The 13725-nt window shown below is 42.8% G+C and overlaps 1 protein-coding gene and 2 non-coding genes across 3 annotated transcripts; all 3 read left to right on the top strand.

Annotated features, from left to right (window-relative positions):
• Positions 1–247: 247 nt before the first annotated feature.
• Positions 248–6208, top strand: LOC142370132 (uncharacterized). Its single transcript, XM_075452579.1, has 10 exons — positions 248–314; positions 422–960; positions 1061–1388; positions 1523–2327; positions 2488–2697; positions 2817–3097; positions 3218–3325; positions 3420–3572; positions 3675–3827; positions 4254–6208. Exons 2-10 carry the CDS (start codon positions 500–502, stop codon positions 5286–5288), a joined length of 3534 nt encoding a protein of 1177 aa, XP_075308694.1. The 5' UTR covers positions 248–314; positions 422–499; the 3' UTR covers positions 5289–6208.
• Positions 6209–8249: 2041 nt separating this feature from the next.
• On the top strand, positions 8250–8322 carry trnaf-gaa (transfer RNA phenylalanine (anticodon GAA)). Its single transcript has one exon. It is a non-coding gene; the product is annotated as a tRNA-Phe (tRNA).
• A 2205-nt stretch (positions 8323–10527) lies between these two features.
• Positions 10528–10600, top strand: trnaf-gaa (transfer RNA phenylalanine (anticodon GAA)). Its single transcript has one exon. It is a non-coding gene; the product is annotated as a tRNA-Phe (tRNA).
• The last annotated feature ends 3125 nt before the right edge of the window (positions 10601–13725 follow it).

The following is a 13725-nucleotide window of genomic DNA, read 5'->3' as shown; positions in this document are numbered from 1 at the left end:
AGTAACTATAGTGGGACTTTCATGCATCCGTTTCATGTTGAAATGATCTGGTTTTATTGACTGCTATACCAATAATGGATAGATTCATTCATTCATTCGTTATCATCTAAGGTTATCCTATATTGTGAACTGTGCCTTTATTCCCTCAGACCTCTGACATATCCAGCCTCATCATCAGCCCACCCAAAAGAACATTGTCACCGCCTGGCCGCAGTTCCAAGTTGTTCCTGCAAACTGTCTCTCCTCTGTCTCTTCCTCCCTCTCCTGTTCCTGTATCACCAGCTCCTTCCATTCTGCCCTCCACTGCTACAGTTGTAAGAAGATATTCTACTACACTTGAAACAGGAACTGCTCTTAAGTAGATTGTTATCATATCTATGTATTTACCTTATTTTATTTTATTTTATTTTTCATAAAATAGGAAGTGTCATCTGCCACCTCCTCCTGTGTATCCTCTGGAACCCCCTCTGCTCCTCTCACCTCGCCATTTCCTGAAAATATGGAGATTCCACACGTTTCAGATGCTGCCTGGCTGCCCACAAAGCTGCTGAAGACAATACCACCGCAAGACCAGAAGTGGATTTCAGCAGCCCTGTGGAAGAACCAGCGTCTGCGCACAGACCTAAAACTGTGGTATGATCCACCAGAGCCGTCCCTTATTTATCATCAAGTCCCCACTCCAGAGCGCTTTTTCCATCACCGGCTTCTCTTGTGGATGCCATACCATCTGTGGAAGGTCAGGCTGTCCTGTCCTGCTTGTGGCACACAGCTCACAAGCTATGGAGCTCACAAGAGAGCCCGACACATTCTGGATGTGGACAGGTATTACCTGATGATCACCGAGACTCTCTGGTGCAGTTCAGCTGGTTGCAAGACAACATATCTTTCCTCCAGCAAGACAGTCTTGGACCAGCTGGACTTGGCTCACAGGCTGGAGTTCAGATTGATTCTGACTCGAAAGTAAGTATACGTAGATAATTTTGCCTTAGTTTGTTATCAAGAAATTAGAAGGTTTTGATGTTTGTCTCATTCGGTCTCTCGTTTCCTTTGTTTTATACAGATTCGCTTGTGATGTGCGGGTGATCCGTTTCCTGAGGGAGAGGGCCCTTGGAAACAGTCCCACCCGCTTGGTCAGACAGCTGAGGGAGAACCACAGCGAGGAATGGCTTAAGCGCCTCTGCCGTTACCTTGGAGCTTGCTCTGACTTTGCTGCCAGGCCAAGCCTTTTTCCCGTAACATTCCAGGATCCCCCTGAGCCTGTGGATGTTCCATCGCACCGATGGATGCTGGCTGTGTATGGGCGGGACATTTTGTGCAGGCTGGACCACATCAAAGCCAGCATAACGTCCACCTTTGGCAGTATCCTAAAAATGGACTCCACAAAGAAGGTAAGTATTTTAACTGCTAATGCTGTGAAATTCAGTAAATACATGTAAAATAAATACATAATTATAACCCTGATGTTCAGATACAAATTCAACAATTTATTTAGGCATTCACTGTGTTTTCTGTGCTATTGCAGATCACCAAGAAGCTCTCAGGCACTGCTAAGGGGACAGCCTTGTGGCTTACTTCTGTAAGCAATGAGAGAGGGCAAATCCTGATCAGTGTCCTGTCTGCTCAGGAGGGTCCTGCCCTGGACAGAATGGCAACTGGCCTCATCTCCAGGTACAGTAATGCCGGAGTGGCTCCACCTCAGCTGCTGTACGTCGATTGTGACTGTTGTCGGGAGGGCAGAGGACAGACCAAACTGAAGGAGAGATTTGGTGGGTGGCCAGACCTCATAATCAAGCTGGACATTTACCATTTTATGCGCCGACTGGCATCAGGGTGTACAAAGGATGCTCATCCTTTGTACCCTGTCTTCATGGCGAAGCTGTCGAGCTGCATCTTCGAGTGGGACAGAGGAGATGTTGCCTTGCTGCGTCAGGCCAAGCGGGAGCAGCTGAGACAGGAAGGCATCCCTGGCATCACTGACACTCTCGTCGATCAGCGCATCAGCAAAGACGAGCTGGCACTGCACTGCAGGAGGCAGACAAGAGGAGAGCGGCAGACATTGGGGATGATTGAGCAGCTCCTCAATGAACTGATGGGGGCAAAGGGCAGGGATTTTCTTGGTGTCCCTCTTTTGGACCACGAAAGGATGCAGCACATCTGGCAAGTCCAACAGAGGCACGTGAAGTGCATACAGGACGAACCAGGTGTGCTGCTTTACACCAAGACTGGTACCACCACCAAGGCAGGCATTGTCCTGCCAAACTACAGGTGTGCCAGAGGGTCCACATCGTTGGAATCCTTTCACCTCCATGTGAACAGGTTCATTCCAGGTCAGTATGAATCATTATTCATCAGTAAGATTCTTTAACATCGCAATTCTGTTGTTTGTCATTACCATTACCCTGGAAACAGTGGCACAATTAATAATTTTCAGATGACCAAACACAACAAATAAATGTATCATCGTGTTTACCTTTCTACTATCTTAAGGAACGAGTGCCAACAGTTTAAATTTCCAGCTGTACCTCCTGGAAGGACTGAACAGGTGGAACCAGGACCGAGAAGCTGCATCTCTAGCAGTCAAGCCTGCCCCCCTGCTGAGTTATTCTGGAGACCTTGTTCACTGCGTCAACACCCTCAGTGTCAAGGTCTTTGGAAGGCACCTTGTCCCGTCCTTTCAGCCACCTGCTGTTTACACTGGTAAGTTTAAGCTTTTCATCCTGATGAAGCTATTTGCTATATTTACTATATATTCATCTTTTTAATGCATTTTCTGAAAGTGAATTTTCCACCCTCTATTGTTCTCTCACCTGTCCCAGGTGAGCTTCTTGGCATGGACTACCTGTACAGCCAGACCGGAAAGGCCTTGCAGGATGTACATCCTGACTCAGAGGAAACTGAGGCCCTGCTGGAAGATGTAGGCACTGAGGAGGAGCTGGAAGATGAGGGGTTTGAAGAAAGTGGGTTAGACCCCACCGTAGAGCTGCTGGACCTGTCTGATCCAGCCCCTGTCACCACCAGCTCGACTCCAACTCCCACCTCTCTCCAGCCCTCCCCTAGTCCGGCTGTTTCCACCTTGACAGCACCTGAGCAACAACTGGTAATAATTATAGAATTATAATTATAGTAAATAAATACATACTAATAAAGTAATTATGCAAAAAGATGAAGTCCAATTGAATGCATTTTTATAATCACCTTTTTGTATTACATTTTACAGCCTGTGCATGAGTCCACACTCTCTGATCCATCAGCTACCTGCTCTGCTCCTGCTCTCCACACTTCCACCAGCCTCCCAGCAAGTACGCCTGCCGAACTGTCACAGCTGGTAAGTGTTCTTATTATGTGACATATCATTTGTTGCACTTGTAATATGATGTAATATGTTTTTTCTTATTTTTTATTTCTATTTTTTTTTTCAGCTGTCCTCTGGCCAGTCAGCCACTATCACCAGTGCAGCCTCTGCCCTTCCTCTCTCCACCGCCTTCAGAATGACTACCTCTGCTGCTGCAGCTGCAGCTACAGCTGGGTCAAAAATGGCCACCGCCACCCCAGCAGCCCCTGAGAAACAACTGGTTAGTCTTTTTGCATCAAAAAGGTGTCAGTGGTCTTAATGTCCTGCTTGTCAATGTATTATATATCACTGATATTAATAATTGTCTTATTACATTTAACAGATTGAGCACATCCTGTCCTCTGGACCAACAGCTGTCACCTCCAGAACAGCCTCTGCCCCCCCCCTTAACATCCAACCAGCCACTCTCCCCACAGCAACTGTTGGTCCCTCTGGGGCACATACCTTGGCTCCAGCAGCACCTGTGGAACAGGCGGTAAGTCTTAGTTCAGTGAAGTTCATTAAGACTTAATTTAATAATCACCAATGTTCTTCTAATCAGACATATGGATATGGATCAGTGTTTTTGTGTTACCTTGACATGTTTTGACTGCATCTGATGTCTTCCTCAGAAGAGTCACCTGATGTTGCTGTGATGTGTCACACCAGCTGATGTTACACAGAAAATCAGCTGAGAAGACACATCACAGCAACATCAGGTGACTCTTCTGAGGAAGACATCAGATGCAGTCAAAACATGTCAAGGTAACACAAAAACACTGATCCATATCCATATGTCTGATTAGAAGAACATCCTACAGTAGTTGGTAAGTGTTTTGTGACTGTTGGACTGTGACAGCTGTACTTTTCTAGTTGTGTTATTGTGTTTTAATTTTGATGTATACTCCTACCTCTTTTCCAGGCTGTTGATGAGCGTGGCATCCCAGGGATGGACAGAGTGGATAGCCTGGCAGAATATTTGGTGGGTCTGAGGACAGAAACTGGTCAAACAATGAGCAATCAGCAGGCCAGTACAATAGTAGCACTGTGGCAGAACCTTCTGCCGTACGACCAGCAACGGGTGGCATATGCTGCACGTCATCAGGTGCGCCTTACCACAGGACGTTTCAGGTGCTCTAAAAAGAGACCTGAATTTACACCTGGTGTGGAGAGCACAACACGCTGCGTTTTAGCATCCTCAGGATCTCCTGCCCAGTGGCCAGACTGTAGTCGCCTTGTAGAGTCCATATGTGTCAAGCTGTGTAACATTCACAAGAGCCCCAAAAAACAGGGCACTTCCAGCCTGACAAGATGGACTTTGATTTTGACTGACTACAGCAAGATCAGGCAGCTGGTTCTGGGGAATGCCACAGTGATGCAGAGCACTACTCTGCAGTTGTTTGATATTAATCAAACAACACTGACTCAGTGGCACAATAAGAGACTGAAGAGGCAGGACAGTGGCATTCTGCTGCAAGGGGTCAACCTGCCTGACTCTGTCCCCATTGCTGCGAGGCCTCTGCCACTTGCGCAAGTGCGCCCTCCTGCTGTACCTCCACGGCCTGGTCCCCACCATCAGTACCACTTGCCCCGCAGTACAGTTGGACAGGCAGTGGATAAGCGGAGGTCAGCAGCTCAAAGGCAGTTATTCATTCAGCCACCACCTCCAGCTCCTGTTCTTTCAAACGCCAGCCCATTCTTTGTGCCAGTTGCGTTTGTTGCTGGAAACAAACAGATTGTGCCGTCTGGCCCCCTGCCCTCACCACCGCCGACCCGGAGAGCTTACACCCGAACGGTTGAAAAAAACAAATGCCGTCAGTGCCACCTGCCGCGCATAAAGGAAAATGGTCATGGGCAGTATTATGGGAGTATATACTGTCCCAAAAATAACAGAATGCCACTGGAAGAATGGATGGAGGAGATGAGGAGAAAGAGGGAAGAAAAAAAAATGGTGTGACATTCTTTGTCAATATGTATATAATATAATGTAAATAGTTTCAAAAGAAAAGAAATGTCTTCATTTACTCCTGTTCTAATTTTTCTAACTTCTTTTATTTTCTTCTTTTGTTAATATATTGTATTTATTTTACTTATACTTACTCTTTGGATCGGACTTGTTTGTCCAACACATCCCACGATTGGATTGAGATCTAGGAAATTTGGGGCCTTTCTATGTGGGGGCTGTTTATTCTTTGCATGTCTGCAGGGGCTTCCTCCCACAGTCTAAAGACATGCACTTAATAGATGACTAAAATGTTCATGTGAATAGTTGTTTGTCTCAGTGTACCCTGTGATGAGCTGTCTTGTCCAGAGTGTAACCAGCCACTCGCCTTAAGTCAGCTGGGACAGGCTCCAGCTCCAAAATGGCTGGTTGGATGTAATTTGGAGGCCATGTCAACACCTTTAACTTGTTGTGTTCCTCAAACTGTTCTTGAATCATTCATGGCAGGGCGTATTATCCTGCTGCATCCCACTGCCTCTGCTGGGGGTGCATCCTGGTGCTTGCCTATATTTTTTCTGCGTCAAACACGTCAACTTTGAGGTTCACTGGCGGCCTAATATATGCACCTTTTATGAGGCAATCTGTTAATTACTTCACCTGTCAGTGGCCAGGCTGATCGGTGTATCTAAAAAATCTGTTCTAATTTTTTTAAAATTTATTTTCTTCTTCTGTTAATTTATTGTATTTATTTTACTTATTTTGTTTTGGTTATTTATCTTTTTTTATTCTATTTTAAATTGTTTCTTGTTCTAAATTTTCTAAGTTTAAATATTTTCCATTTTTGTTTATTTATTGTATTTATTTTATTTTGGTATTTATCATTTATTTATTCTATTTCAAGTTGTTACTATTGTTCTAATATTTCCTAAATTTAAACATTTTATATATTGCTTTTATTTTATTTAGGTTATTTATCTTTTTTTTCTACTTTTAATTGTTTAATTTATTCCTGTTTTTATTGCTTCAGGTTTTCTGGTTTAATTTCACACACTTGTTTGTGAGTGTTTGTGTGTGTGAAATTAGTAATAAATTTGTTACATTTCAGTGAGTGTCTTCAGTTTTTTCTGCAAACATGCAAACTCATTCATAGAAGACGATTGTTGCAGTACTTAATTCAGAAATCACTTTAAAAGTACATTTAGTTACATTTGATCACACTTGGTAGTAGTTTGTGTTACAGGCGTCATGTTCCAATGGTGGAATCGAACCAGCGACCTTTGGATCAAGAGCCTCCTATGCTATTGTACAGTAAAGTGTCATGTTTGGTTAGTTTTCTCAAATGAATAGACCAGAATATGTGTTCTTTTACTTGTGATGGACAGCAGAGACACAAATAACTACAAGTTCCTTTCATTTTTTCTCATTTTCTCAAAATTTCCTCTCTTTTCCTTCATTTTTTTCCTTCTCCCTTCTTCCCCCTTCTTCCCCCTCTTTCCTTCTTCTTCCCCCCCCCAAACAGACTATTGTTCCCCAGCTTTAGCTCAGTTGGGAGAGCGTCAGACTGAAGATCTGAAGGTCCCTGGTTCAATCCCGGGTTTCGGCAAAGACTACTATGAATTTTGGATGTTTGTCAAGAAGGAAACACAGCCCATGTTTGGAAAGTGAACTGGTGAAAAGGAATTATCTAAAAAAAACTGCATTAATGAAAACAAACGAGGCTTCTTCCTCATCTACAACAGTCAATTATTTTATTTTTGTGGCCTTTATCTGGCTCCACAGCTTTGTCGCCAAAGCTCCACGGAGCGAGCTCCCGATTTTAGTTTTCAAATGAAAATGGCCATTTTGGCCCTGTGTAGCTGAAATAGCTCAGACTGAAGATCTGAAGGTCCCTGGTTCAATCCCGGGTTTCGGCAAAGACTACTATGAATGTTTGTCGAGAGGGAAAAACAGCCCATTTTAGGGAAGTGAACTGGTAAAAAGAAATTATCTCAAAAAAGCTGCATTAATGAAAACACACGAGGCTTCTTCCTCATCTACAACAGTCAATTATTGTATTTTTGTGGCCTTTATCTGGCTCCAAAGCTTTGTCGCCTAAGCTCCACGGAGCGAGCTCCCGGTTTTAGTTTCCAAATGAAAACGGCCAGTTTAGCCCTGTGTAGCCGAAATAGCTCAGTTGAGAGAGCGTCAGACTGAAGATCTGAAGGTCACTCGTTCAATCCAGGCTTTCAGCAAAGGCTACTATGAATTGTGGATGTTTGTCAAGAGGGAAACACAGCCCATGTTTGGAAAGTGAACTGGTAAAAAGAAATTATCTCAAAAAACCTAGATCAATGAAAACAAACGAGGCTGGTAGGAAAGTGAACTGGTAAAAAGGAATTATCTCACTGAAAACACACGAGCCTGGTAGGAAAGTGAACTGGTGAAAAGGAATTATCTAAAAAAAACTGCATTAATGAAAATACACGAGGCTTCTTCCTCATCTACAACCGTCAATTATTGCATTTTTGTGGCCTTTATCTGGCTCCACAGCTTTGTCGCCAAAGCTCCACGGAGCGAGCTCCCGGTTTTAGTTTCCAAATGAAAACGGCCATTTTGGCCCTGTGTAGCTGAAATAGCTCAGACTGAAGATCTTAAGGTCCCTGGTTCAATCCCGGGTTTCAGCAAAGACTACTATGAATTGTGGATGTTTGTCAAGAGGGAAACACAGCCCATGTTAGGAAAGTGAACTGGTAAAAAGGAATTATCTCATTGAAAACACATGAGCCTGGTAGGAAAGTGAACTGGTAAAAAGGAATTATCTAAAAAAAACTGCATTAATGAAAACACACGAGTCTTCTTCCTTCTTCCTCATCTACAACAGTCAATTATTGCATTTTTGTGGCCTTTATCTGGCTCCACAGCTTTGTCGCCAAAGCTCCACGGAGAGAACTCCCGGTTTTAGTTTCCAAATGAAAACGGTCAGAATAGCCCTGTGTAGCCGAAATAGCTCAGTTGGGAGAGCGTCAGACTGAAGATCTGAAGGTCCCTGGTTCAATCCCGGGTTTCGGCAAAGACTACTATGAATTGTGGATGTTTGTCAAGAGGGAAACACAGCCCATGTTTGGAAAGTGAACTGGTAAAAAGGAATGATCTCAATGAAAACACATGAGCCTGGTAGGAAAGTGAACTGGTAAAAAGGAATTATCTAAAAAAAATTGCATTAATGAAAACACACGAGGCTTCTTCCTCATCTACAACCGTCAACTGTTGCATTTTTGTGGCCTTTATCTGGCTCCAAAGCTTTGTCGCCTAAGCTCCACGGAGCGAGCTCCCGGTTTTAGTTTCCAAATGAAAACGGCCAGTTTTGCCCTGTGTAGCCGAAATAGCTCAGTTGGGAGAGCCTCAGACTGAAGATCTGAAGGTCACTCGTTCAATCCCGGGTTTCGGCAAAGACTACTATGAATTGTGGATGTTTGTCAAGAGGGAAACACAGCCCATGTTAGGAAAGTGCACTGGTAAAAAGGAATTATCTCATTGAAAACACATGAACCTGGTAGGAAAGTGAACTGGTAAAAAGGAATTATCTAAAAAAAGCTGCATTAATGAAAACACACGAGGCTTTTTCCTCATCTACAACAGTCAATTATTGCATTTTTGTGGCCTTTATCTGGCTCCAAAGCTTTGTCACCTAAGCTCCATGGAGCGAGCTCCCGGTTTTAGTTTCCACATGAAAACGGTCAGAATAGCCCTGTGTAGCCGAAATAGCTCAGTTGGGAGAGCATCAGACTGAAGATCTGAAGGTCCCCGGTTCAATCCTGGGTTTTGGCAAAGACTACTATGAATTGTGGATGTTTGTCAAGAGGGAAACACAGCCCATGTTTGGAAAGTGAACTGGTAAAAAGAAATTATCTCAAAAAACCTAGATCAATGAAAACAAACGAGGCTGGTAGGAAAGAGAACTGGTAAAAAGGAATTATCTAAAAAAAACTGCATTAATGAAAACACACGAGGCTTCTTCCTCATCTACAACCGTCAATTATTGCATTTTTGTGGCCTTTATCTGGCTCCAAAGCTTTGTCACCTAAGCTCCATGGAGCGAGCTCCCGGTTTTAGTTTCCAAATGAAAACGGCCATTTTGGCCCTGTGTAGCCGAAATAGCTCAGACTGAAGATCTTAAGGTCCCTGGTTCAATCCCGGGTTTCAGCAAAGACTACTATGAATTGTGGATGTTTGTCAAGACGGAACAACAGCCCATGTTAGGAAAGTGCACTGGTAAAAAGGAATTATCTCAAAAAACCTGCATTAATGAAAACACACGAGGCTTCTTCCTCATCTACAAAAGTCAATTATTGCATTTTTGTGGCCTTTATCTGGCATCACAGCTTTGTCGCCTAAGCTCCAAGGAGCGCGCTCCGGTTTTAGTTTCCAAATGAAAACGGCCAGTTTAGCCCTGTGTAGCCGAAATAGCTCAGTTGAGAGAGCGTCAGACTGAAGATCTGAAGGTCACTCGTTCAATCCAGGCTTTCAGCAAAGGCTACTATGAATTGTGGATGTTTGTCAAGAGGGAAACACAGCCCATGTTTGGAAAGTGAACTGGTAAAAAGAAATTATCTCAAAAAACCTAGATCAATGAAAACAAACGAGGCTGGTAGGAAAGTGAACTGGTAAAAAGGAATTATCTCACTGAAAACACACGAGCCTGGTAGGAAAGTGAACTGGTGAAAAGGAATTATCTAAAAAAAACTGCATTAATGAAAATACACGAGGCTTCTTCCTCATCTACAACCGTCAATTATTGCATTTTTGTGGCCTTTATCTGGCTCCACAGCTTTGTCGCCAAAGCTCCACGGAGCGAGCTCCCGGTTTTAGTTTCCAAATGAAAACGGCCATTTTGGCCCTGTGTAGCTGAAATAGCTCAGACTGAAGATCTTAAGGTCCCTGGTTCAATCCCGGGTTTCAGCAAAGACTACTATGAATTGTGGATGTTTGTCAAGAGGGAAACACAGCCCATGTTAGGAAAGTGAACTGGTAAAAAGGAATTATCTCATTGAAAACACATGAGCCTGGTAGGAAAGTGAACTGGTAAAAAGGAATTATCTAAAAAAAACTGCATTAATGAAAACACACGAGTCTTCTTCCTTCTTCCTCATCTACAACAGTCAATTATTGCATTTTTGTGGCCTTTATCTGGCTCCACAGCTTTGTCGCCAAAGCTCCACGGAGAGAACTCCCGGTTTTAGTTTCCAAATGAAAACGGTCAGAATAGCCCTGTGTAGCCGAAATAGCTCAGTTGGGAGAGCGTCAGACTGAAGATCTGAAGGTCCCTGGTTCAATCCCGGGTTTCGGCAAAGACTACTATGAATTGTGGATGTTTGTCAAGAGGGAAACACAGCCCATGTTTGGAAAGTGAACTGGTAAAAAGGAATTATCTCAAAAAACCTAGATCAATGAAAACAAACGAGGCTGGTAGGAAAGTGAACTGGTAAAAAGGAATGATCTCAATGAAAACACATGAGCCTGGTAGGAAAGTGAACTGGTAAAAAGGAATTATCTAAAAAAAATTGCATTAATGAAAACACACGAGGCTTCTTCCTCATCTACAACCGTCAACTGTTGCATTTTTGTGGCCTTTATCTGGCTCCAAAGCTTTGTCGCCTAAGCTCCACGGAGCGAGCTCCCGGTTTTAGTTTCCAAATGAAAACGGCCAGTTTTGCCCTGTGTAGCCGAAATAGCTCAGTTGGGAGAGCCTCAGACTGAAGATCTGAAGGTCACTCGTTCAATCCCGGGTTTCGGCAAAGACTACTATGAATTGTGGATGTTTGTCAAGAGGGAAACACAGCCCATGTTAGGAAAGTGCACTGGTAAAAAGGAATTATCTCATTGAAAACACATGAACCTGGTAGGAAAGTGAACTGGTAAAAAGGAATTATCTAAAAAAAGCTGCATTAATGAAAACACACGAGGCTTTTTCCTCATCTACAACAGTCAATTATTGCATTTTTGTGGCCTTTATCTGGCTCCAAAGCTTTGTCACCTAAGCTCCATGGAGCGAGCTCCCGGTTTTAGTTTCCACATGAAAACGGTCAGAATAGCCCTGTGTAGCCGAAATAGCTCAGTTGGGAGAGCATCAGACTGAAGATCTGAAGGTCCCCGGTTCAATCCTGGGTTTTGGCAAAGACTACTATGAATTGTGGATGTTTGTCAAGAGGGAAACACAGCCCATGTTTGGAAAGTGAACTGGTAAAAAGAAATTATCTCAAAAAACCTAGATCAATGAAAACAAACGAGGCTGGTAGGAAAGAGAACTGGTAAAAAGGAATTATCTAAAAAAAACTGCATTAATGAAAACACACGAGGCTTCTTCCTCATCTACAACCGTCAATTATTGCATTTTTGTGGCCTTTATCTGGCTCCAAAGCTTTGTCACCTAAGCTCCATGGAGCGAGCTCCCGGTTTTAGTTTCCAAATGAAAACGGCCATTTTGGCCCTGTGTAGCCGAAATAGCTCAGACTGAAGATCTTAAGGTCCCTGGTTCAATCCCGGGTTTCAGCAAAGACTACTATGAATTGTGGATGTTTGTCAAGACGGAACAACAGCCCATGTTAGGAAAGTGCACTGGTAAAAAGGAATTATCTCAAAAAACCTGCATTAATGAAAACACACGAGGCTTCTTCCTCATCTACAAAAGTCAATTATTGCATTTTTGTGGCCTTTATCTGGCATCACAGCTTTGTCGCCTAAGCTCCAAGGAGCGCGCTCCGGTTTTAGTTTCCAAATGAAAACGGCCAGTTTAGCCCTGTGTAGCCGAAATAGCTCAGTTGAGAGAGCGTCAGACTGAAGATCTGAAGGTCACTCGTTCAATCCAGGGTTTCGGCAAAGACTACTATGAATTGTGGATGTTTGTCAAGAGGGAAACACAGCCCATGTTTGGAAAGTAAACTGATAAAAAGGAATTATCTCATTGAAAACACATGAGCCTGGTAGGAAAGTGAACTGGTAAAAAGGAATTATCTAAAAAAAACTGCATTAATGAAAACACGAGGCTTTTTCCTCATCTACAACAGTCAATTATTGCATTTTTGTGGCCTTTATCTGGCTCCACAGCTTTGTCGCCAAAGCTCCACGGAGCGAGCTCCCAGTTTTAGTTTCCAAATGAAAACGGTCAGAATAGCCCTGTGTAGCCGATATAGCTCAGTTGGGAGAGCGTCAGACTGAAGATCTGAAGGTCCCTGGTTCAATCCCGGGTTTCGGCAAAGACTACTATGAATTGTGGATGTTTGTCAAGAGGGAAACACAGCCCATGTTTGGAAAGTGAACTGGTAAAAAGAAATTATCTCAAAAAACCTAGATCAATGAAAACAAACGAGGCTGGTAGGAAAGTGAACTGGTAAAAAGGAATTATCTAAAAAAAATTGCATTAATGAAAACACACGAGGCTTCTTCCTCATCTACAACCGTCAATTATTGCATTTTTGTGGCCTTTATCTGGCTCCACAGCTTTGTCGCCTAAGCTCCAAGGAGCGCGCTCCGGTTTTAGTTTCCAAATGAAAACGGCCAGTTTAGCCCTGTGTAGCCGAAATAGCTCAGTTGAGAGAGCGTCAGACTGAAGATCTGAAGGTCACTCGTTCAATCCAGGGTTTCGGCAAAGACTACTATGAATTGTGGATGTTTGTCAAGAGGGAAACACAGCCCATGTTAGGAAAGTGAACTGGTAAAAAGGAATTATCTAAAAAAAACTGCATTAATGAAAACACACGAGGCTTCTTCCTCATCTACAACAGTCAATTATTGCATTTTTGTGGCCTTTATCTGGCATCACAGTTTTGTCGACGGAGCTCCCGGTTTTAGTTTCCAAATGAAAACGGCCATTTTTGCTCAATAGCTTCCAGGTCATGTGATCAATTGACTCCAAATCAGTGTGAGGTCATGTAACTACACTTGCTGCATGAGATACACCTTTTATTTTTACATTTTAGATCTGTTCATAATTTTAATGAATTTTTATATGAAAACAGTCTTTTTGCTCAATAGCTTTCAGGTAATGTGATCAATTGACTCCAAATCAGCTTGGGATCATGTAACTACACTGGCTGCATGAGATACGCCTTTTATTTTTACATTTTAGATCTGTTCATATTTTTTTATTAATTTTTATATGTAAATATTAGCATTTTTGCTCAATAGCTTCCAGGTCATTTGATCAATTGACTCCAAATCAGTGTGGGGTCATGTAACTACACTTGCTGCATGAGATACACCTTTTATTTTTACAATTTAGATCTGTTCATGATTTTTTATTAATTTTTATATGTAAATATTAGCATTTTTTCTCAATAGCTTCCAGGTCATGTGATCAATTGACTCCAAATCAGTGTGGGGTCATGTAACTACACTTGCTACATGAGATACACCTTTTATTTTTACAATTCAGTTCTGTCCATAATTTTCAATAACTTTATACACAGTCGCTCAT

Source organism: Odontesthes bonariensis, chromosome 20 (genome assembly GCF_027942865.1).
Source record: "Odontesthes bonariensis isolate fOdoBon6 chromosome 20, fOdoBon6.hap1, whole genome shotgun sequence".
In the NCBI taxonomy this organism is placed as follows: Eukaryota; Metazoa; Chordata; class Actinopteri; order Atheriniformes; family Atherinopsidae; genus Odontesthes; species Odontesthes bonariensis.
The sequence above is the reverse complement of the archived record's forward strand: the minus strand, read 5'-3'. Positions and strand labels throughout refer to the sequence as shown.

Coding starts and splice junctions, on each gene's coding strand:
- LOC142370132 (XM_075452579.1), top strand. CDS start 500: ATGGAGATTCCACACGTTTCAGATGCTGCCTGGCTGCCCACAAAGCTG. Junction 2,698..2,816: donor GCCACCTGCTGTTTACACTG/GTAAGTTTAAGC, acceptor CACCTGTCCCAG/GTGAGCTTCTTGGCATGGAC. Junction 3,828..4,253: donor CAGCACCTGTGGAACAGGCG/GTAAGTCTTAGT, acceptor CCTCTTTTCCAG/GCTGTTGATGAGCGTGGCAT.